Raw genomic sequence first — 26,693 nt, 5'->3', positions numbered from 1 at the left:
TGACACATGTCATTCACTCATTGTATCCCAATTGCGTAGATCTGTGCTGATGCTGTTGATCACTGGATTGTCTGGTCCAAACTCGAATGTTTACAGACCACCACCATATGGCTGGCATATTGCTGAGTGTGGCGTTGAACAACAAACAACCATAAAACTCTTGAAAAACATTTTGTTTCTTGTCCACTGCAGTTTTGTAAAAGACTGTTCATTCAGATAGGCAAATTCATACCACATTATGCATAAATTATGGATTAAATGTGATAAATATTATCATAATTACTTCAATTTTGTTGTTATTTCTTACCCAGGTGAGTTCTGGTGTCAGGAATCCATTGTAACAGTCTCTTTCCCAGAACTGTCAGTTGTTACCTGGCACATGACAATGTGGAAATAAAACAAGGCACATGGCAATAAGAGAATTAAACAGGGCACATGGCAATAAGAGAATAAAACAGGGCAATAAGAGAATAAAACAGGGCCATGGCAATGAGAGAATAAAACAGGGCACATGGCAATGTGGAAATAAAACAAGGCACATGGCAATAAGAGAATAAAACAGGGCACATGGCAATGAGAGAATATAACAGGGCACATGGCAATAAGAGAATAAAACAAGGCACATGGCAATGTGGAAATAAAACAAGGCACATGGCAATAAGAGAATATAACAGGGCACATGGCAATAAGAGAATAAAACAAGGCACATGGCAATAAGAGAATAAAACAAGGCACATGGCAATAAGAATAAAACAAGGCACATGGCAATAAGAGAATATAACAGGGCACATGGCAATAAGAGAATAAAACAAGGCACATGGCAATGAGAATAAAACAAGGCACATGGCAATAAGAGAATAAAACAGGGCACATGGCAATGTGGAAATAACAAGGCACATGGCAAGAGAATATAACAGGGCACATGGCAATGAGAGAATAAAACAAGCCACATGGCAATGAGAATAAAACAAGGCAAATGGCAATGAGAGAATAAAACAAGGCACATGGCAATAAGAGAATAAAACAAGGCACATGGCAAGAGAAATAAAACAAGGCACATGGCAATAAGAGAATAAAACAAGGCACATGGCAATGAGAGAATAAAACAAGGCACATGGCAATGAGAGAATAAAACAAGGCACATGGCAATAAGAGAATAAAACAGGGCACATGGCAATGTGGAAATAAAACAAGGCACATGGCAAGAGAATATAACAGGGCACATGGCAATAAGAGAATAAAACAGACCACATGGCAATGAGAGAATAAAACAGGGCACATTGAAATGAGGAAACAAACCCAGGCACATAGCAATGAGGAAACAAACCCAGGCACATGGCAATGAGGAAACAAACCCAGGCACATAGCAATGAGGAAACAAACCCAGGCACATTGCAGTGAGGAGACAAACCCAGGCACATGGCAATGAGGAAACAAACCCAGGCACATGGCAATGAGGAAACAAACCCAGGCACATGGCAATGAGGAAACAAACCCAGGCATATTGCAATGAAGCATGGAAATATCAGTTCCAAAGAGCATGGTTTATCATGTTCATTAATTTTCAAAGAATAAATAATTGATGACCTGTTTATGTTGAACAAAATAACTAAGTTCCTAAACATTCAAAAGAAAAATGCTGATCTCATGCCAAAATCTACTTTATATCTAAATATACATATTTCGTGAAATTTGCGTACTTGCAAAAATGAAGCTTTAAAAGAACAGAAAGTATTCGAAATCCGTATTTCGTTTACCGTTTCACGTTTTATATTAAACTTGTTCTGTTTCAGTCGATCCGGTTCTGGTCGAAGTACACTTTCGTAACTCTCCGTAAGAAGAGTTCCGTCAGGTTCAATGGCGGAGCTCTGAGGCTTTTAGAAGAGAAGGAATTTATATCTGTTAATATCTCAGTCATCATAATACCAAATCAACAAACGACTGGTTATTTTAGTAAAGAACGCATTCAAGGACATAGTCAACTATGTATGGTCAAGATGAAGGTATCTGTCGTTGTAATACGAGCATTTGTATTGTTGTTTACATTTTGCGCATCGGCATCAGTTCAAAATGCTGACAAAGAAATACGTCGATTAGATCATGACTGATAGTGCGTCAAAGCATCAGATGATGTACATAAATGATCTCTCAGTGGATAATGTCCGTTATTCAGTTGCATGAGACATCTTATCACGAACCCATCAAATCTACCTTCTCAAGTTCACAATGTTTATGTTTTGGCGGGTCTAAATCTGCCTACATACTCCAAAAAAAATAAATTTCTTCATCTTAATTCTCACTGATTTAGTCTCGAAGAGAACTAAATCTGGTGTGTCAAACAGCTGCTAAATGATCCCCAAACATACAGGTTTTCTGTGTAAACAATGGTATCCAACAATACTTCCTTACTATCAATATTATTTGAAAATGCAGCATAAACGATCTTCATGGAAGATGGCTAGGGTTCATGGGGTTGTGAGAACTGCCTTTGGTTAAAATTGTACTACTGTTTCGTTCCAGTAAACTCAAATATACAGAGATAGTCTGAAATCTGGACCCATTTCTACATATATTTCCACTCGGTCATTTGGAATCTCATATTTCTGATACATTACAAGATCTTACTTCACTGGTAGGTTGGTTGTGAACAAGCAGTGTTCAACAGATGCAGTGACAACATGCTCAGAATCAAGCTACAAAACAGAAACGTCACTTTCATTGTCAAAAATAACTTCTTTCATCCATATATCTCATCCTTACTTAAAACACAAGGTTTTGTTGAAATTGAAAGATCCATCATTTTTAAACAGAAAGAATCCCTTAAGACATTGCTCATTACAGCAAAAGTGATTTGAGAAAGATTTTGTGCTGTCAAAATCTAAGTGACAGGTCATCTGCTTGGTGTTGATATCGGCTATCAGAAAATCACATAGCTTACGTGAGGGTCAGTGGACGTAAATAGCAGACCAATGAGGCAAGTGAAAACATGAACACTTTGGCCCAGAATTAATTCATTTCTTCCCAGGGCAAATGGCCTAGATTTCAGATTATCCTGGTACTTTTCAGTATATTAGAATATACTATGTACTTAGTGTTATAACCAGTGTTGATGGTCATTACTAATCCCTGGGTTGTCCGTTTTAGTCTTGATTAATTACAGGCAACATTCACTTCTATTAGTTCAGATGTTGTTGACTGTTATGTTAAACAACTCTCTGATGCCTTGTTGCAGAAATGTATGATGAGGGAGATGAAGGGGACGACCTCACCCCAGATCTGTGGCAGGAGGCCTGCTGGATCGTCATCAGTTCATATTTTGTCGAGAAGGGTCTTGTACGTCAGCAGCTTGACTCCTTCGATGAGTTCATCCAGATGTCGGTGCAGAGAATTGTAGAAGATGCTCCACCGATCGATCTGCAGGCAGAGGCCCAGCATACGTCAGGAACATTGGAGACACCGGTGAGATATGCTCTTGGACATGTCAGTTTTGTGATATGGCTACATAATTTTCGGAAAGGACTTTGTGTGTGTATAATGGGATTTAACCACCTGTTTGGACATTTGATATCATGGATTTCCATCCCAGTTGTCTGATTATGGCTTTTGGATTAAATCCCTGAAATGGAAATTAGAGGATTGAGTCTTTCACCCCTTTCTATGACTTCCAGCTGTTATTATTGTTCTCACAGTATCATCACACAAAACAGTAGATGCAGCATTCAGTGTAGTTGCCATGTTTGATCTACACAGGGACCTTGCTTCTCTTAAATCCTGTGCAATTTGAATTCAGGGATCCTCCCAAAATGCCACATGTGAAGCAGGACCTCTTGACGTTCATGCTGAATATGGTGAAATGATTTGTCTATCACAGAGTGTTGTTTATGTCTTGGCATAGTTTGCACTTATGGTTGCCTTGCTAAAGTCTGACTCATTATTATGATTAGTATTATGATTATAGACAAAACATACTGTGACCACTAAGACTCATATCCTTTGCCCTTCAGCCAAGGTACCTACTGAAGTTCGAGCAGATCTATCTGTCCAAGCCCACTCACTGGGAGAAGGACGGTGCTCCTAGCCCCATGATGCCCAATGAGGCACGGCTCCGAAATCTCACGTATGTATAAGTTAGTTGATGCACTGTTACCATTTTATCACATATAATGAACAGTAGGTACGCAGTATTACATGGTATTTGGTCTCAGTACAATCTGTGACTTTCAGTAAGGTAGTAACTGAAGCTCTCTCTGCCATGTGGCCATGTGTTTATGGAGATGGTGGGGTAGCCTTGTAGTTTCTCACCGAAGACCCAGGTTCGATTCCTCGTGATGGGTACAATCTGTGACTTTCAGTAAGGTAACAACTAGCTCTCTGCCATGTGGCCATGTGTTTATGGAGATGGTGGGGTAGCCTTGTAGTTAAAGCGTCAGCCCGTCACACCAAAGACCCAGGTTCGATTCCCCGTATGGGTACAATCTGTGACTTTCAGTAAGGTAACAACTGAAGCTCTCTCTGCCATGTGGCCATGTGTTTATGGAGATGGTGGGGTAGCCTTGTAGTTAAAGCGTCGCCCGTCACACCAAAGACCCAGGTTCGATTCCCCGTATGGGTACAATCTGTGACTTTCAGTAAGGTAACAACTGAAGCTCTCTGCCATGTGGCCATGTGTTTATGGGGATGGTGGGGTTAGCCTAGTAGTTAAAGCGTCATTCATCACACCAAAGACCCAGGTTCGATTCCCTATATGGGTACAATCTGTGAAGCCCTTCTGGGGTCCCCTGCCATGATATTTTTGGAATATTGCTAAAAGCGACATAAAACTAAACTCACTATGTGCTTGCAGGTACTCTGCTCCCCTGTACGTGGACATCACAAAGACGGTGATCAAGGAAGGTGAGGAGTCGGTGGAGACCCTGCATCAGAAGACCTACATCGGCAAGATCCCCATCATGTTGAGGTCCACCTACTGCCTGCTCAACGGACTCACAGATCGTGACTTGACAGAGCTGAACGAGTGTCCGCTGGATCCCGGTGGCTATTTCATCATCAATGGATCTGAGAAGGTGCTGATTGCTCAGGAGAAGATGGCTACCAACACAGGTGGGTAGATGGTTATTCAGCTCTCACATCTTGAATAGTATCTGTCTCAGCGTTTGGTGTGAACTTCATCATGATTGCGTTAAGAGTTCTGTCATGTATCATTCAGCAGTTAATTTAAAAAATATTGTTATGATTTTTACTTAAGGATTTGCTGGATCCAAATTTCACAACCCGTGAAGGTCCACGTTAGAATATTGGCCTTCAGTAACCCATGCTTGTCGCAAGAGGCGACTAACAGGATCGGGTGGTCAGGCATGCTGACTTGGTTGACACATGTCATTGGTTCCCAATTGCGCAGATCGATGCTCATGCTGTCGATCACTGGATTGCCTGGTCCAGACTCGATTATTTACAGACCGCCGCCATAAAGCTGGAATATTGCTGAGTGTGGCGTAAAACTAAACTCACTCACTCAAAATTTCACAAATGTGATATGAAAAAAGCAATTATGGTCTTTGTGAGTCTGTTTTGCTAACAATTCTTGTTGTTGACTCCCTAAACCGCAAGTCTGACTGGTTATTCTCTTTGTTCCAGTGTATGTGTTTCAGCAGAAAGACTCAAAGTACGCCTTCAAGACAGAGTTGAGGTCGTGCCTGGAGCACTCGTCACGTCCCACCAGTACACTGTGGGTCAACATGATGGCCAGAGGGGGATCGGTGAGTGGAGTTCTCTCTTGTTAAAACTGAACTATCCGAATCCAGTTGGTAAAGAAATGTAGCTGAATTATTTAGAAAAGTGACGCCAAATGTCTCAAGACTAAATGAATCCTTAAATATGACTTTCTGTTAGAGTTCAGTAAGTGTTCACCTGACCAACATTTTTAATGGAGAGTTATCCAGTGTGTGTGTGTAGAGGTATCTGATTTCATTGGAGCTGGCTCTGTATTGCTGGGGTAGCCCAATGGTTAAGGTGTCAGCTCGTCACACTGAAGACCTGGGTTTTATTCTCAAAATAATTTCTGGTGTCCCCCTCCATGTTATTGCTGGAATGTTGCTAAAAGCGGCATAAAACCATACTCATTCACTCACTCTGTATTGACGTTAGATGACCCCCTTTTCTCAACTGTCTGCAGGGAGCTAAGAAGAGCGCCATTGGTCAGAGAATTGTGTCCATTCTTCCTTACATCAAGCAGGAGATCCCCATCATCATTGTCTTCAGAGCTCTGGGCTTCGTGTCTGACAGGGATATCCTTGAACACATCATCTACGACTTCGATGATCCTGAAATGATGGAAATGGTAAATTTGTGAATACAGTTCTTGGTAATTCAGGTTATCTCATTGTTTTTGTTTGTTGTTTACCGCAGTACTTCGCAATATTTCAGCTATATGGCCGGCCTGTAAATAATTGAGTCTGGACCAGACAATTCAGTAATGAACACCATAAGCATCGATCTACGCATGTAAGATACAATGACACTTGTCATCCAAGTCTGGGAGTCTTGCCACCCGATCTCATTAGTCGTCTCTTATGGATAGCATGGATTGCTGAAGACCAATTCTAACCTGGACCTTCACAGGTCCCATTAGAACTGGGAACGACTTGGAATTATGATCATTAGTATTTATGAAGACTCAACAGCATCAGATTCATTATGGACATGATTTTTCGCCTGATTTAATCACAGCTATTGCAGCTTTTACCAATGGTATGTGTGTAACCTGATAATGTCTGTTTTACATTCCTCTGTGAACAGGTAAAGCCATCGCTGGATGAGGCCTTTGTCATCCAGGAACAAAATGTGGCTCTCAACTTTATTGGAGCCAGAGGTGCTCGACCTGGTGTCACAAAGGATAAGAGAATCAAGTATGCCAGGGAAATCTTGCAGAAGGAAATGTTGCCTCACGTGGGCGTCAGTGAGTTCTGTGAAACCAAGAAAGCCTATTTCCTTGGATACATGGTCCATCGATTGCTGATGGCGGCTCTAGGAAGGCGTGAGGTAGATGACAGAGATCACTATGGCAACAAGAGGCTGGATTTGGCTGGTCCTCTCCTTGCTTTCTTGTTCAGAGGGTGAGTGACATGTCTGTTTCCAGTGGTTCTGTGCAAACAGTTTTTTGGTTGTACATGTGGATGACATAGTCTCCTTGCTTGAGGTCATCTGTGCGTATTGTGTAAAACAAATTGAAAACTTGTTTGGTTTTTAATTTACAGTATGTTCCGTAACTTGATGAAAGAGGTACGGATGTATGCCCAAAAGTTCATTGATCGGGGGAAAGATTTCAACATGGAGCTGGCCATTAAGACTCGTATCATCACAGATGGACTCAAGTACTCCTTGGCCACAGGCAACTGGGGGGATCAAAAGAAGGCCTCACAGGCTAGGGCTGGAGTGTCTCAGGTTAGTAGCCAGCCAGGGTGGGGGTGTCAGGGTGATTACAATCCTTACAATGGATGTCTTGTGGGGTGGTCCAGTGTGGGGTGCTACAGATGGGTACAATATGGAACAAGTTTTTATGGATAACAACTTCTTTATTTCGTGAGTGCGACGTTTCGATACAGATTCTTGTACCGTTGTCAAGCAAGAGTGATACATGAAGTGGAGGAGCTACATATATATACTGTATATAACAATGAAACAACATACATTGTAATTGACAAAGGAAACAACATAATTTTTCCTTATCCTGACTCATGCTCTTTTTGCTTGTCTTCTTCTTGCGAACATAGTGGAACACTTGTATCTCCCTAATTGAAGCTCCCTTCAATTTAAAATCACTAATTAGTATTCACCACGAGTTACCTCCTTTCCACAAGCGCGGGAACGAGGGCGCCACCTCTACCCATGTGCCTCACTCTCTCCTTCTTCGCCCAGTGAGCTGGACGTGAGAGCGCCTGTGTCTCCCGACACACTATATCCTTTGATTATATTTAGTTAGTTACCTCGTTATAGACATCTATAGAGGTTTAGCTAGTATCCTTCAACGATTATATATTGATATTTAGTCGCTTTTCTACAGTTTATTCACGGACGCCGTGTTTGTTTCAGTGGATTACGTTGATGAAAATTCTGTACTATTGCAGATTACGTTTTTATGCTGCTGCTGATCCACCTTTAATATGATGTAATGCGGCCATGTTTATTATATTCACATTGCAGTTCGCGGTACTAATTTATCCAATTCTACCTCTTTATTAATATTTACTTTGGCGTTTGGTACGCATTTTGCAGCAGATAGGTCGCGTATGCAGAGTCTAGTATGATTGATACACGGAACCCTCGCCAGTCTACTGCTGTTGGCCGACTCCTCCCGTGGTGTTCCGCTAGAGTGGTGGAGAGGTGTGGGACGTAGTCCGCCATCTCCAAGAAGCATTCTGCTTCCCCAGACATCCCATCGTCGCGCAGCAGAAGACTAGAGGGTTTTTCTACTACATCTCAACAACCGGACGTTCCCGCTCGATCAAGTTTGGGCCTGTATGATGATCAGCCGGTCATCATACCGGATGTACATCAAAGATTGACGATGTCGGCACAGATCAGCATGCAGCCTGATGTACCAGCGCGAGATATCGCGATGATCGTCCTGAGGGTCCCATCATTACCAACACTCAGCGCAGGACGCCGCACACCCAGGGCAGCGCCGACCTCTGAGGAAAATCAACGAAGTCTACTGGGACTTTCTCAAGCGAGATTGTTCCAGCCGATGACCTGGACCTCTAACGATGATCAGCTGATCATCATACCGACGACGCATACACAAGAAGCGACCGGGACAGCTACAACGACATCAGCAGAGATCACCATGCAGCCTGATGCTCTACACTGATGTCGGACGATTTTCCGTGGACCCCTCCATTAACACCGCAGATAAAGCATCGGCGACCTTCGTCACAGACCATCCCAGAAGACATGATGCGACAAATTATGAACATCATGGAGGACCAATATCTGCGGTAGCAGAGGTCCGAAGCAGCGAAGGCTCCAACGTAGACAACACCCCCAGAGGCACCCCCCGTCAACGTAGCAGCCAGGACGATGTCACCTTCGCGAAGGAAGTCACGGACCACCTTGACGAAGGACCTAGATGTACAGCCTTCGCAAAGGCGGAAAGAACCTAAATGTACAGCCTTCGCGAAGGACTTGGCGAAGGCAGTGATAGATCATCACCTTATGCGGTTTCATCCCTAGATGTGGACTTCGGACCATCAGACATCACGGAAGCCTTCGCGAAGGTCATATCGTCGTTCCCCGGACCGGACGCAGAGGAAGCGAAGGCATAAGGCATGGCAAGGACACCTGAATCCAGATCATCATCATCTAGAAGGACATCGAGGGACTATACAAGAGCTTCGTGAAACTATCAACGTTCTCCTCACAAGTCTCGAGAGAAGATCAACCCATAGACAAGTTGATCATCGATATCAAGTATAAGAACTACAATCGTATATTGGTTCTGTTGAATCCATGGCCAGGACGATGTTCGCTGGCCTAAATAGATCTAGAACGATCAATTAGACACTTATCACCAGACTTCAGAATAACCACGACTTCTGAATATGATAAGATGATCCATGCGGCCATGCCTTTAGGCAAGCCGCCGATCCCACATCCTGTTAAACACAGAGGCTGTTCACGAAACAAGCGCTCATATATATATTTATATATATATATATATATATACTAATCGGACTTTGATTCGACACCTTAGCGATGGTCGCGAAGGCTAAGTGGCTCCAAGTCTACTTCACCCAGAAGATCTAGAAGGGATGCGCCGAGAACTTCGCGAAGTCTCGGCGCTCACCGAGGAAGTCTCCTCCAAGGTTTCCATATACTAGCCACTTTCGTCATATATAGCTACTTTCGTCCGTCCGTTCAAGGCGTCGCATAAGTTGATTATCAACTGTATGCCAGATGCGATCTATAAGCCTACGCGAAGATAATTGCTCAGGCTATTTACAACACACAGAACGCCGCTGTATTATTAGTCAACGACATTTCATAGATCTTCACAGAAATCAACTATTCGCATTATAAATTGCTAATATACAATCTCGACGGACGATTCACGATTATCTACATGCGTGACCATTACGCATATCTGCAGACAATTCAATATCGAGAAATTGAACAGCAGCCTTGTTACAGCGTAGTATAACTCTTAATCGTCAAAGTTTCTGAGAAGAAATATGTACAACAAGTTCAACGTTAATTCTACAATTATGACGATACATTCATGTATACAGTCTACAAGCTCACAACTTGCAAGTTGTTTATACCCTTATATATAAGGAAGTGGAATTATATTCAAAACTGAAATTACTTTCACGACAACCAGGAAAATAACCTACCCAGCATAAAATTACAGAGCGAGATATTTGGCTACCGGAGGTTCGTAGCGGTTACCATTAACCCTCGAAACACGTGGTCACTTTCGGATAACTTCGGGAAGCTACGGTGAAGACCGGCGTTTATGCTAATATCAACGGCGACAAGAATTTATTCAAGGTGGGTTTTTCCGCTACAACCGATGACATCACAGCGCTGGTATTATACAGAATCAAAATGCCTTGTTCTGATTGGACGCTGAGGGACAACGACCTACACAGAGGTCGATCTCTATTCACAGTTCAAGACTTACGTCACAAGTGACAACTATATATCAGTGAACGAGCAAAGCCTCATTACAGTCCAGTTAACCTGAACATTCATGATTAGACTGCCTTTCTTCAAGATAGAGACCTCCCCTGTCAAGTTAAGACGAGGGATCGGCAGTCAGGCGATTTTTTACATAAAGTTCAACGAGGACAGACACACCTGGTTGTGCACCTACATCGTCAAGGACTTCAGAGCTTAATTACCTAGACGAAAGATACAAGTGGATCTAAATCCACAGCGTTTCAGACTACAGCTGAATTTCATCAAGCGACTAACACAACTAGATGGTTAGTAAACCTACTAAACTTCTGTTTGAGAATAAACGGAAATTTCAGCCTAACCTGGGGATATGAATATAGTGCTCCAACACCTCACAAGTGAGGTTTATGAACACTCGCTTGGATGACATACTTGGACCCCATGATAACGATGATTCTATCAAGATGGCCAGCAAGAGCACTGTAAATTTATCTCCACCAAACCAAACAGGAGTAAAAATGCAACAGATTATTTCCTCTATCATCAACTTACGAGAGAGAAGTCTCATGTACTATATCTCCATTTGGATCAGAACTGTCATACTACGTGCATATCTTGGATGGACCTATTCTCGACCCTCCATGAGCTTAATACTCATGATATTATAGCTTAACTTCTACAATTGTTCCACACAAATGTGATTGAAATATTGGAGGGTTTATTTCTGAGATCCGATATGGTGGTTGCAAACCATTATCTGAGAGATATCACCACCGAGGACGCCTCAGGTATACACCAATTCGATCCCATGGTCCTCGACAACAGCTAACAGTTCTCGGAGAGAAGATAAGTCAATCTAACAGATTTTTACTTATCTTATAACAATACTAAATAGCTTCATGCTATATATAATTTACTTAAGTTCCTTTTATCATCACAGTACTATGATTATTACATCATACAATATATAAGTTAACAACTCTACAGAGTTTGTTATTATATATATTTACCTTAAGTTATTCATATCTTAAGAGTAATATTATGGTTACATGATAAATGCATCAGCTAACAAACTCTACAGAGTTTTGGCTATTTTATACATAGCTTAAGTTAATTAAGCTAACAAACTCTACGGAGTTTTACTATTATATAGGTAACTTAAGCTAATTATACCTTAAGCATAGTACTATACTCATATTATTAAAATATATTGGCTAACAAACTCTAAGGAGTTTTGCTATTATATAGGTAGCTTAAGCTTATTCATATCTTAAGCTTAGTACTATGTTTATATCATATAAGTAGATTAGCTAACAAACTCTAAAAGAGTTTTTGCTATTTGGCTTAAGTATCATCATATTTCTAAGCAATATGGTTATATTATAACATGTATTAGCTAACAAACTCTACAGAGTTTTAGCTATTATATATGTAACAAGCTTATTCATATCTTAAGCGCAGTACTATGTTTATATCATATAGGTATATTAGCTATCAAAACTCTAAAAGAGGGTTTTGCTATTATATATTTCTCGCTTTAAGTTTCATCATATTTTAAGCTTTTATAGTTACATTATAACATGTATTAGCTAACAAACTTCACGGAGTTCTTGCTATTATATATGTAGCTTAAGTTTTCCTTCATAAGCTCAATACTAGGTTTATATCATAGCTAACAAACTCTAAAGGGTTGTTTTCGCTATTATACAATTAGCTTAAGTTTTCATCATATCTTAAGCAGTATGGTTACATTATAAAGGTATTAGCTAACAAAACTCCGACGGAGTTTTGTTATTATATATATATAGCTTAAGTTTCATCATAACTTAAGCTCAGTACTATAAGCTTAGTACTATGGTTACACTATAAACATATTAGCTAATAAACTCTACAGAGTTTTTGGCTATTATATATGTAGCTTAAGTTAATAATATCTTAAGCACAATACTATACTCATATTGTAAAATATATTAGCTAACAAACTCTACGGAGTTTTGCTATTATATATGTAGCTTAAGTTCATTATATCTTAAGCACACTACTATACTCATATTGTAAAATATATTAGCTAACAAACTCTACGGAGTTTTGCTATTATATATGTAGCTTAAGTTAATTATATCTTAAGCACACTACTATACTCATATTGTAAAAATATATTAGCTAACAAAACCCTACAGAGTTTTATTATATATATGTAGCTTAAGTTAATTATATCTTAAGCTCAGTACTATACTAATATTATAAATATATATTAGCTAACAAACTCTACAGAGTTTGGCTATTATATATGTAGCTTAAGTTAATTATAGCTTAAGCACAGTACTATACTCATATTATAAAAAATATATTAGCTAACAAACTCTACAGAGTTTTATTATTATATATGTAGCTTAAGTTAATTATAGCTTAAGCACAGTACTATACTCATATTATAAAATATATTAGCTAACAAACTCTACAGAGTTTTGCTATTATATATGTAGCTAAAGCTTATTCATATCTTAAGCTCAGCATTATATCTATATCATATAAGTATATTAACTAACAAACTCTAAAGAGTTTGCTATTATATAATTAGCTTAAGTTTAATCATATCTTAAGCTTAGTACTATGTTATATCTTAAAGTATTTTAGCTAACAAACTCTAAGGAGTTTATACTAGCATATTAACAAGCTTAAGTCTATTAGTCTTAAGCATTGTATTAATGTTATATATACTTTATCATAATAAGTACATGGTAATAACCTTTTATATGGCAGCTGATAAGTTAGCAGCAGGAATTCATCAGTTCAGTGCCTTTATGAAGTTCCCATAGGGTTATTACAATCATCACAGTTCAAATCACTAATTATTAAAATCCAAAGTATGAGATATTCCCACCTCCGTTCCGTGAGGATGCTACAAGCAAAAAGAGCATGAGTCAGGATAAGGAAAAATATGTAATTTTGGAGTAAAATTGATATTTTATACTTATCCTGACTCATGAGGTCAGCCCTCCCATCCTCCCAAATAACACTTTGGATTTCCTGTAAATTCAAATGTTGGGCTCAGTATATGAGGAGAGAGTGAGGCACATGGGTAGAGGTGGCGCCCTCGTTCCCGAGCTTGTGGAAAGGAGGTAACTCGTGGTGAATACTAATTAGTGATTTTAAATTGAAGGGAGCTTCAATTAGGGAGATACAAGTGTTCCACTATGTTCGCAAGAAGAAGAAGACAAGCAAAAAGAGCATGAGTCAGGATAAGTATAAAATATCAATTTTACTCCAAAAATTACATATTGCCATAATTGGTTAAGCAGTAAGCTTCCTGCTTAACAACATAATTGCCATAATTGGTTAAGCAGTAATTACAATGTATGTTGTTTCATTGTTTCATTGTTACATACAGTATATATATTCAGCTCCTCCACTTCATGTATCACTCTTGCCTGACAACGGTACAAGAATCTGTATCGAAACATCGCGCTCACGAAATAAAGAAGTTGTTATCCATAAAAACTTGTTCCATATTGTACGTCTCAACTTCTAAAAATGCCATTCAAACAAGTTACAGGTGAGAAGCAGGCCAGGATGGGGGTGTCTGTTGGTAGCTGGCCAAGGCAGTTTTTTTGAGTTGATAGCAAACTAGGATATGGGGAGATGTCTCAAGAGGGTAATTGGCCATGGGCTGGGGTGAGGTTGCCAGACGACAGTGCCTCAGACGATTTCGTCACAGATCCTGATGATATGATAACCCATCTAACATTGTATGATGAAAGTTTTCTCATCATTTGATTTTTGTCAGTTCAGTTGTTTTAAACATGATATTCCTATTTGGCAGGTGTTGAACAGACTGACTTTTGCCTCAACATTGTCTCACCTGCGACGTCTCAACTCCCCCATCGGCCGAGACGGTAAACTGGCCCGACCTCGACAGCTGCACAACACCCTGTGGGGTATGATCTGTCCGGCCGAGACACCCGAGGTGAGACTGAACTGCTCTTGCTGTGATTATGAATAGACTGTTCCTTTATGCTTGGGGGCGGTGGGGTAGCCTAATGGCTAAAGTGTTCGCTTGTCACGCCGAAGACTTGGATTTGATTCCCCACATGGGTACAAATGTATGAAGCCCGTTTCTGGTGTCGACCGCCGCGATATTGCTGGAATGTAGCTAAAAGCAGCCTAAAACCATACTCACTCGCTCACTCGGTATGCTCGTTACCACCTCAATCGTGGATAGAGTTTTTACACAGAGAAGAAGTTCACTGGTTTCATCATCAGCCTCCAAAGACACCAAAGATGTTTTGAGATGGTACTTCTTGATTCTGTACTTGTTGGGGAGGTGACGAAGCCGAATGGTTAAAGCGTCTGCTCGTCATGCTGAAGACCCGGGTTTGATTCCCCACATGGCTACTATGTGGGAAGCCCATTTCTGGTGTCCCCGCTGTGATATTGCAGGAATATTGCTTAAAGCGAAGTAAAACGTCACTCACGCACGCACTCACTCACTCGCAAGGTGCAGGGGAATTACATCAGGACTGGTCAGCTAAAGTCAGTATACCGTGTGTGTGGTATCAATGTTTAATTGTGACATGGTATCTCAACAGGCTAGCGCTACAAAACCAGCATTATTCCAGACTAGTACAAGCAGCCACATACACGTGCATGTTGCTGTATAAATGCTATAACCTTGAGTGGGATCTTGTCTCGATGGTGCTCACCTGCGTCTATGTGTACCTGTCGTCACGATATGGCTGAGATATTGCCGATGTGATGTTAAATAATAACTCACTCACTCACTATGTGTACCTGTATTTGTGTCTGTAGGGTGGTGCCGTCGGCCTGGTGAAGAATCTGGCACTGATGGCCTACATCTCTGTGGGGTCGCAACCATCCCCCATCCTGGAGTTCTTGGAGGAGTGGAGTATGGAGAACCTGGAAGAGGTGGCGCCATCGGCCATACAGGAGTACGTAGCCTTGTCCATATATGATTCAGTTTGCTTTAGGAATGATTCAAACAAAACTCGGTATCCTGGGTCAGAGTAGGCCTCCAGTACTATATGCTTGTAAATCAACTGAAATGAGACTTCTGTTTTCAGTGCAACCAAGATCTTCGTGAATGGGTGCTGGGTTGGCATCCATCGTGATCCCGACCAGCTGATGGCCACTCTGAGGAAGCTGAGAAGAGAGATGGACATCATTGTGTCTGAGGTCAGTCATTGTTTGACATTGGTGTCACATTGTGTCCAAGATCAATCAACCTTTAACATGAATAGAATATTATGTCTGAGATCAGTCACATCTTGTAGCTTGTGTCTTGTAGTATATTTAGGATGCATGGCAGTTTTGAATATGTGAGCACATTGCATATTTTCTAGGTATCCATGATTCGCGACTTCCACGACCGTGAGATCCGTATTTACACAGATGCAGGACGTATTTGTCGGCCGCTGCTGATCGTGGAGAATCAGAAACTGCTTCTGAAGCAGAGTCACATCAAGCAGCTGAAACAGAGGGAGTACAACAACTACAGGTAATGCTCACTGTGAACCTGAGGATTCCTGGATTCCTCACCTGTAATCTATTATATGCAGGTCGTGATTGGCTGAGATCCAGATTAGAATTGGTCTTCAGTAACCCATGCTTGTTGTCAGAGGCGATTAACGGGATCGGGTGGTCAGGCTCGCTGACTTGGTTGACACATGTCATCGTATCCCATTTGTGTAGTATGATGCTCATGGTGCTCATCACTGGATCGTATGGTGCAGGCTGCATTATTTACACCGCCGCCATATAGCTGGAATATTGCTGAGTGCAGTGTTCGACAAACAAAAACATGATCGACTGGACGGACGTTGCTCATATCATCCTGTGGAGATTCCAGGTTAGAATAGGTCCCCAGCAACCAGATGGTCACTTTTAGTGCTTGGTTGGTTGTTGTGACCCTTGATGGCATGGATCTTTGTTACAAAAGGACCCGTGAAGATCCGGGGTAGAATAGGTCTTCAGCAACCCATGATTGCCACAAAAGGCGACTATGCTTGTTGTAAAAGGCGACTAACGGGATCGGGTGGTCAGGCTCGGTGACTTGGTTGACACATGTCATCGGTTCCCAATTGCGCAGTTTGATGCTCATGCCGTTGATCACTGGATTGTCTGGTCCAGACTCGATTATTTACACACCGCTGCCATATAGCTGGAATATTGCTGAGTGCGGCGTAAAACTAAACTCACTCACTCACTCAAATAACAGATGGAACTCAACCCAATAAAGAACAAGAATCTGTACTTTACTGAGAAAGTGTAATCCCAAATATAGCATGTTTCATTTGCTTACAAGGCATGATTTAACTAATACCGTCCAAATGTGTTGAACACATTTCACTGATTTAACTGCTTGCTCAGTATTGTTGTTCCAACTGGTATATGTGTCTAAATTTGTAGATAAGTTTACTTGCACTATCAGCAAATGATGCCAGCTCCAAACAGGGCCTGTGGATACTGGAACATATTCATCCTGTCCTAGCTACTGTGTACAATGCCCATTGATCTGTCCCCAGTTGGCAGGACTTGGTAGCGGCGGTGTCGTGGAGTATATTGACCCCGTGGAAGAGGAGACGATCATGTTGGCCATGACCCCAGACGACCTCCAGGAGAAGGATTCGGCGTATTGTTCCACCTACACCCACTGTGAGATCCACCCTGCCATGGTGCTTGGGGTCTGTGCCTCCATCATCCCATTCCCTGATCACAACCAGGTACAAACTTCGGTCCTCCTGGACCTGTCTTGATAATAAGAGCCGCAATCCATAATTGGTAAACATAAGAAAATATTTTCATGTCTTTTGTTTACTTGAACATGTTTACAGTGTGTTTGATTTAAAAATGGAGTCATTTTAAATAAAATAAATGAGTAGAAATCATACAACAAATTACAATGAAAACTCAAATTAAATGTTTTTAAGCACACTTTGGCTAATATTTCTGAGTTTGTTTTAGAAAATCAGTTGAAAACAATAAAATACCTCCTGCCTCTGTTTTTTAAGAATGGGATGGAAATATGGTTGTGGCTTAATTTTCTAATTAAATGATGGCATTAATATGGAGTCTTGTACACTGGTTGAAGACATATGGCTGGCTGTATGTATGTGGAGAGGTATGTAACTCTGGTGTCTGTGTTCCAGTCTCCTCGTAACACATACCAGTCTGCTATGGGGAAGCAGGCTATGGGCGTTTACATCACCAACTACCACGTGAGAATGGACACCCTGGCCCACGGCCTGTTCTACCCCCAGAAACCCCTCGTCACCACACGATCCATGGAGTATCTCCGCTTCAGAGAACTACCAGCTGGTGGGTACAAGCTGCTGTTCAGATTGTGATACAGCTGTACGCAGTGAATTACATCTACATCAGTGTTGTACCATTGCGTTAATTGTCTTCCAAATGGGTAATACTGTGGCAGTGACTTACTGTAATCCTATCTACCAGACTGGCATACCATTGACGTAACTGTCATATCATTGACCTGAATGTTACACCATTGACCTGACTGTCATATCATAGCACTGATTGCCATATCCTTGACCTGATTCTCATATCCTTGACCTGACTCTCATATCATACCACTGACTATCATACCATAGCTCTGATTGTATTACCATTGACCTGATAATCATATCATACCACTGACTATCATACCAATGCACTGAACGTAATGCCATTGACCTGACAATCATATCATACCACTGACTATCATACCATAGCACAGACCGCCTCCATGGTGTAGTGGTTAGAGCGTCATACCAAAAGACGCTAAAATATGTTGCTTGTTGGTCCCTGCCTGGCGCTCGGCATTAATGGGTACAACAAGGACTGGTCGGCTCGGAGTCAGTATAATGTGTCTGAGTGGGGTATTCGTGCTTCACTGCGGCATGGTATCTCAGTGGGCTAGCACTATAAAACCAGCTTCAGTCTGGGCTAGTTACAAGCAGCCGCACATACACGTACACACGCATGCATGTCGTCATATGAGCGAAATATTCTCAAGCACGACGTTAAACCCAATTTCACCTCACCTCCCCATACCATAGCACTGACTGTAATACCATTGACCTGAATGTCATATCCTTCACTTCACTGTCATATCCTTGCACTGATTGTAAATACAATTGACCTGCCTGTCATACCATTGACCTGACTATCATCGCCTTGATCTGACTTTCATATCATTGCACTGACTGTTGTATCATAGCACTGTCTTACCTTTGACCTGACTGTCTTACCTTTGACCTGACTGTCATACCTTTGACCTGACTGTCTTACCTTTGACCTGAATGTCAATGTCATACCTTTGACCTGAATGTCATACCTTTGACCTGAATGTTATACCTTTGACCTGTCATACCTTTGACCTGAATGTTATACCTTTGACCTGACTGTCATACCTTTGACCTGTCATACCATTGACCTGTCATACCTTTGACCTGAATGTTATACCATTGACCTGTCATACCTTTGACCTGTAATACCTTTGACCTGACTGTCATACCTTTGACCTGACTGTTATACCATTGACCTGTCATACTTTTGACCTGACTGTCATACCTTTGACCTGTCATACCTTTGACCTGAATGTTATACCATTGACCTGTCATACCTTTGACCTGACTGTCATACCTTTGACCTGACTGTCATACCATTGACCTGTCATACCTTTGACCTGAATGTTATACCATTGACCTGTCATACCTTTGACCTGTAATACCTTTGACCTGACTGTCATACCTTTGACCTGACTGTTATACCATTGACCTGTCATACTTTTGACCTGACTGTCATACCTTTGACCTGTCATACCTTTGACCTGAATGTTATACCATTGACCTGTCATACCTTTGACCTGACTGTCATACCTTTGACAGGACTGTCATACCTTTGACAGGACTGTCATACCTTTGACAGGACTGTCATACCATTGACCTGTCATACCTTTGACCTGAATGTTATACCATTGACCTGTCATACCATTGACCTGTCATACCATTGACCTGACTGTCATACCTTTGACCTGACTGTTATACCATTGACCTGTCATACTTTTGACCTGACTGTCATACCTTTGACCTGTCATACCTTTGACCTGAATGTTATACCATTGACTTGTCATACCTTTGACCTGACGTCATACCTTTGACCTGACTGTCATACCTTTGACCTGACTTATACCATTGACCTGTCATACCTTTGACCTGAATGTCATACCATTGACCTGTCATACCTTTGACAGGACTGTCATACCTTTGACCTGAATGTTATACCATTGACCTGTCATACATATGACCTGACTCTCATACCTTTGACCTGAATGTTATACCATTGACCTGCCATACCTTTGACCTGAATGTTATACCATTGACCTTACTAATAACATTACATTAGGTTTTCTGAGCCAGTCCATGTGCCTGTTCCAGGTATCAACTCTATCGTGGCCATCGCCTGCTACACAGGGTACAACCAGGAAGATTCTGTCATCTTGAACCAGGGAGCCATCGACAGGGGGTTCTTCCGGTAGGCAGCCAGTCAGGAGTCATGAACGTTTACCTGTGATGTGATTGTTTGGATGTGATGTGTTCAGGCTCAGGCTCGAATACTTGGCAGGCGATTGATTTTGCTGTGCTTTTGTTATTTAAGAGGGAAAAGATCTGTAAGTTTGAAGTACGACAGTTGAATGTGACATTCAATCACTTAGGCTTTCTGACACTATGACAGTTTATTCAGGGCAGTGGAAGAAAAATTGTCATGCAATGTGATGTTTCCGAGTGACCACCAACTACTGTTTTGGCTGATCTTAGTGTATGTTTCAATATGATGATCGTGATTTTAACTGTCAACTGAATTTGTTTTCAGATCCTTTTTCTTCCGTTCCTACAAGGATTCTGAATCTAAGAAGGGTCTCGATCAAGAGGAGGTGTTTGAGAAGCCAACCAGAGACTACGTCCAAGGTAAACACACTGACGCGTTTGACCTGACTCGTTTGATCTAACTCTGACCATATTGATCTGACAAGACAGGTTGGACCAGCCACCAACAACATCAAACAACACACTTGCCACAGATTTGAACTTAATCTTCATAGCGAATCTTGCATACAATGATCCCTTTTCCACGTACTCAGTTATTGTGATATTAAGCACGGAACTGGGATGTGAGATGGACATGGCTGTAAGACTGGTGTTTAGATTGTTTTGGTTATGTGATGAAGATATGTTGTATGTTAGTACTTTGATTTGTTCATGATCGAAATAATGTGGTTGTTTGGAAAGTAGCGACTAACGGGATCGCGTGGTCAGACTTGCTGTCTTGTTTGACACATGTCATCGTATCTCAATTGCGTAGAACGATGCTCATCTCAATTGCGTAGAACGATGCTCATGCTGTTGATCACTGGATTGTTTGGTCCAGCTCGATTCTTTACAGAGCGCCGAGCGTCATATCACTGGAATATTGCTGAATGTAGCAGTAAACATCAATCAATCAATGTTTAGAAAGAAGCCTCATGAAAACAGTTGAGAATCTTAGAAATGAGGAACTTGAATCATTGACATGTTTTGTTGTCCTATTAACAAAATACCTCTTATATTTGAAACAAATGTGAACAAAATCAGAAATTGCTAGATTGGTATTACCATGTGAATTTGTTTTGTTGCTGGCATATGTTTTAACTGAACCAGCATAGCACCAGTTAATATTTTACAGACAGTTTTACATGCTCAGTAAGTTGATGATGTCTTGAAATGAGCTGTTTTGACATCTGATTGTGTTGTGTGAAGGTATGCGGCCAGCGACATATGACAAACTGGATGAAGACGGCATCATCGCCCCTGGAACCCGAGTGTCTGGAGATGATGTGTTGATTGGGAAGACTATCACGCTCCCAGCTAACGACGATGAGGTCAGTTTGAAATGATGGTGTTTCAGCTAGGTTTAAAATATGTGTATAATTAGATTTAAGCATGTTCATCAAGTTTGAATTCTACATTATTATTCTGTTTTTAAATCATGGGTTTACAGTGAAAACTGTCAGAATTCTGTTACTTTATACTTAGTTATCACTTACCCTGTGTTATTAACATTATTAAAGTGTTGCTCATGATATCAATTACTGGTTTGTCCATCTTCATTATTTAAAAGCTTTCGTCATATATTTAGGATATTGCTAACTGTGTCCTTAAATGGTGTTAAAACAAATGATTGTCCTTTGTTATTCAACATTGTTTTCTCAAATGAGATAAAAGCTGTAAAATATGTTTTCAACTGTTTGTGTTGCAGCTCGAGTCCACAGCCAGGAGGTTCTCCAAGAGAGATGCCAGTGTCTTCATGAGGAGGACTGAGACAGGCATTGTAGATCAGGTGAACAATTCAATCACCATATGTTTTGATTTTATAGAATCAGTGGTCATCGGGATAAGAGATACAAAATACCTGGTATTTGATATTTAAAAGCCAAAACCACTCACTGAGGTATTGCAACAGCATGGCAATGAAGTGAGCATGCTTAGAATTATCAAGAGTGATAATTATTGTTGGGTACTTGTCACCATCAGTTGGTGAGTATGTTTTTTGCAGCTCTTAGCAATATTCCCGCAATATCACGGTGGGGGACACCAGAAACGTGATTCACACCGTGTGCCCATGAGGTTAATTGAACCCGGGTCTTAGGCATGATGAGCGAACGCTTTAACCACTAGGCTATCCCACTGCATCTTGTTACTATCAGTCGTATCAGTTGTTATGTGTAGCTCAACCTGGCTGTGTACACTCCCAATTGCTTGTCAATCTGTCGCTGGATCAGCTGTTACATCCTTAGTGACATCGCTTCTGATGTTGTAGGTGATGGTGACCATTAACAATGATGGCTACAAGTTCTGCAAGATCCGAGTCAGGACCGTGAAGACGACACAGATCGGAGACAAGTTTGCTAGTAGGCACGGACAGAAGGGAACCTGTGGTATAACATACAGGCAAGAGGTAAGATATGGTCGCTCTGAAACAATACAAGTCTTAGTTTTAGTATTAGTAAAGCAGTTATGACTGTTGTCATGACTTACATTAAGCCAAGTAACATTAATCCATTATGCTTATGCATGACGACCCATGAAGATCTTGGTTAGAATTGATCTTCAGCAAACCATGCTGGTTGTAGGAGGCGACTAATAGGATCGGGTGGTCAGGTTTGCTGACTTAGTTGACACATGTCATCGCATCCCAGTTGTGAGATCAGTGGATTTACAGACCGCTGCCATGTAGCTGGAATATTACCGAGCATTAAACAACAAACAAACTTATGCATGACAGTGTATTATTGCGGTTTCGAATCCCGTACTTTCCCCGATTCTGATTCTCTGTGCATAATCCTTTATCATGTGTTTCACCAAATAGTATTTGGCAGCGATAGCTTCAGTCTTTCTACCACATCGGGCTGACCTGCCTGTAACCGAAGTGTCTTTCAAAGCATTATTGTACCAAACTCTCGATAATTTATGTACGAAGTAATGGCTTTTCTTTTTCCTGATGTAAGACTTGTTTGTTCAGGACATGCCCTTCACGTGTGAGGGGATCACCCCCGACATCATCATCAACCCCCACGCCATCCCCAGTCGTATGACCATTGGTCACTTGACAGAGTGCCTGCAGGGCAAGGTTGCCGCCAACAAGGGCGAGATCGGTGACGCGACACCCTTCAACGATGCTGTCAATGTACAGAAGGTGTCTGATCTGCTCAGTCAGTACGGCTATCATCAGAGAGGCAATGAGGTAAGTGTGTGTGGGTCATAGTGGATAGATTCAGCTTGGGATGAAGGCCATTAAAGAAGACAGGATTTAGTTACTCGCTCTGTCCACATGTGCTTGAAAATAAATTCTAAGAGTGTCGAAATTCATTGAAAGACCTTGAAAATGTATCATTCTATTCTTTGTTGATGCTGAGGTTAATGTAGTTTTCTTAAAGAAACTGTCAGTGAATACCAGAAATTGGTAATAACGACTTTGGTGATGCTACACATTCATTTTAGTGGATCTTGAAAATGTTTCCTAAAATTTGTCCTTTAACTGTATAAATATTCGGAAATTTAGGGAGTAACCTAATAAGTTTTGTCTCTCAGTATCACTATAAATTTTCATCACCCATATTTCCTTCAGCCTTTGAGAATATTTGAGTTGTAACCATTCATGTAGTGCTATACATACCTGGTTAACTGTAAACTTTACTTTAACAGTTACGTCAAAGTATGTTCTGTCTCGGATCATTCTCATATTGTTTTTCTCCTGTGTGAAGGTTATGATGAATGGGCACACAGGACGTAAGCTGAACGCCCAGATCTTCTTGGGTCCCACCTACTACCAACGTCTCAAGCATATGGTGGACGACAAGATCCATTCCCGAGCCAGGGGCCCCCTACAGATCCTCAACAGACAGCCCATGGAGGGAAGATCGCGGTAAGATGGAGGAGGAGGGATTGTATATTGAGGGGTGTTATGTAACTACGAATGGGGTTAGAATTGTTCATCGACCCATGCTTGTTGAAAGAGGTGACCAACGGGATCGGGTGGTCAGGCTCATTGACGTGGTTTACACATGTCATCGTATCCCAATTGTGCAGAATCGATGCTCGTGCTGTTAATCAGTGGATTGTCTGGATGTGACTCAATTATTGACAGGCCACCGCCATGTAGCTGGAATATTGCTGAATGCGGTGTTAAACAACACACCAAACAGCTGGAATACAGCTGGCATGAAACAACATGCACTTCAATCCAGTCAGGGCAAGTTAACTGCCAATCTTGTGGAAAGGAAAAGGCATGATATATATGTAATACTTCAGTTGTGGAAAGACATACATTAATGTTGACATTGTTGATGTTTTCCAGTGATGGCGGTCTGCGTTTTGGTGAGATGGAGCGAGATTGTCAGATTGCCCACGGTGCCGCGCAGTTTCTTAGAGAGAGACTCTTGAGGCGTCAGACCCATACCGGTGCCATGTGTGCAATATCTGTGGCCTCATCTGCATCGCCAACCTCCGCAACCAGACGTTCGAGTGCAGGGGTTGCAAGAACAAGACACATGTAAGAAAACTTGTACACAAGTCAGCTCCGCTGATAGTATCCATTTCTGGTGTTACCCGCCGTGATATTGCTGGAATATTGCTAAAAGCTGCATCACTCACTCTACTGATAGTATAAGCATGTATTCCAAACTATGCATGTATACTAGAATATGAATGTATACTAGAATAGGCATGTTTTCAAAGCTTGAAAGGAGTGCTTTCGATTAAGTCTCTTTGCATGAAGATTAAGAACAGATGCCCATAACACCCACCATGAGTTCCACTGGATGCAAAAGAGTGTGAATGTTGAATTGAAATAAACCAAAGCATGCAAGATTTATGTGACAATTGTAACAAGGGTGGTGGGGTAGCTTTGTCGATATAAGCGTTCACTTGTCGTGCTGTCAACCAGGGTTCGATATCCCACATGGGTACAATGTGTGAAGCCCTTTTCTGGTGTCCTCCGCCATGATATTGCTGGAATATTGCTAAAAGCAGCTTAAAACCCAAGCGGTGTATGACATGGTGAAGTTTGGCTTGAGTTTGGCATACACAGACAATGTGGATAGTTGCCTCTGATTGACCTTGTTTATTTACAGGCCATCAGGATATAGCTAGGCTGACATGTATACAGATTTACGTTCAGACCGGTTTTTGGCTTCAGATAGCATTGTATTCTTATTTTCCAGATTTCCCAGGTGCGGATTCCGTATGCGTGCAAGCTGTTGTTCCAGGAGCTGATGTCGATGAGTATCGCGCCTCGTATGATGGTCATTGCCTAGTGTGTGTGTGTGTCACGGAAGGAACGAGTCAGTGAGCTCCGGATGAGAACAGCATGGAATCATTTCACAGACAAAATTCATTCATTCATTAACAGTTAATGATCCAAAGATGAACGCCTCTGCCCTCATTGAGCAGTTTTCAATGTGGTGACTGGAAATTCTGATCTGAGGATATGTTGATGAACAAGACAAGTGTTTCTTCTAAGAGCTAGTTGCTATACCTACATGTATGGTACACTGTGGAGATGGTATTTGAAGTGCTGTAATCTGTAATTCCTGGATTCAATTTAGGAAAGTATTTTCATTTTACTCAAGAATGTTGAGTATTTAGCTCTACCTTGGATTGGTGAGCAACCTGGTGATTTAAGTGTTTGCATGTCAAGTTAAAGGTCTGTGTTGACTTCCCCATGGGGTAATACATTGAGCCATTTTCTGGCGTCCCCAACCCTATGGATTTGCTAAAAGTGGAACAAAATGCTCTTGCTCTTCCAGTTACATACAGGTTTTCTTGAGTGATATTTAGATGCTTGGAGCATGCTGGTGCCATTTGGTAAACTTGCAGTCAAGAGTTCTAAAAATATTTGTAAATGCTTTTCAAGAATATGTACTCTACCCAAAATATGTTTAGGGTCACTAACAGTAGTATTATAAAACATTGGTTCTCTACTACTTTTGTACATATTACTACATGTTGGTATTCTGTTTGAAATTATTTGATTTTGGGGCGGTGGGGTATCCTAGTGGTTAAAGTGTTAGCTTGTCACGCCGAAGACCCAGGATCGATTTCCCACATGGTTCATGGATATTTGATTTTGACTGCAGGACTACAGATGTAATACATGTTGCTATAGAAGTAATGTATACATGTACACAGTACATTGTCATCAGATCATGATTTCTGTAAATTATTCAACACCCCTCATCTTGTCATTTCATTATGTTGATATTGTACATATTTTCAACCTGTAATTAAAGCTTTATATCAATATGGCTGTTTATTGAATACTTGGCTTTCTCTTGATTACTTGTATTTTGTTTGCTTTCCAAATATGTGCCGCAGCGTATCAACTCAAAACCAGAGTGGCTTGGAACAGATGTGTGGCCAGTTTTCTGTTCTTTCTGTCTGTTATGAGAGATAGGCATTCGCTGC

The 26,693-nt window shown here is 41.2% G+C and overlaps 1 protein-coding gene across 1 annotated transcript; it reads left to right on the top strand.

Moving 5' to 3' along the window:
- Positions 1 to 1,828: 1,828 nt before the first annotated feature.
- Positions 1,829 to 26,546, top strand: LOC124287840 (DNA-directed RNA polymerase II subunit RPB2-like). The gene is given in 25 exon segments (XM_046724314.1): positions 1,829 to 2,003; positions 3,233 to 3,459; positions 4,005 to 4,117; positions 4,844 to 5,100; positions 5,635 to 5,756; positions 6,173 to 6,337; positions 6,796 to 7,112; positions 7,254 to 7,440; positions 14,498 to 14,641; positions 15,484 to 15,623; positions 15,756 to 15,867; positions 16,035 to 16,189; positions 17,217 to 17,233; positions 17,236 to 17,414; positions 17,841 to 18,009; positions 20,130 to 20,226; positions 20,566 to 20,660; positions 21,489 to 21,610; positions 21,988 to 22,068; positions 22,549 to 22,686; positions 23,251 to 23,472; positions 23,993 to 24,153; positions 24,586 to 24,665; positions 24,668 to 24,780; positions 25,451 to 26,546. Coding segments are annotated over 25 exon segments (3,525 nt in total). The 5' UTR covers positions 1,829 to 1,984; the 3' UTR covers positions 25,544 to 26,546.
- Positions 26,547 to 26,693: the final 147 nt, after the last annotated feature.

This window comes from Haliotis rubra, unplaced genomic scaffold (genome assembly GCF_003918875.1).
Source record: "Haliotis rubra isolate DU_JTF1 unplaced genomic scaffold, ASM391887v1 Scf407, whole genome shotgun sequence".
NCBI classification, from domain to species: Eukaryota; Metazoa; Mollusca; class Gastropoda; order Lepetellida; family Haliotidae; genus Haliotis; species Haliotis rubra.
Note: the sequence above shows the minus strand (reverse complement) of the source record. Positions and strands in the feature narration are given on the sequence as shown.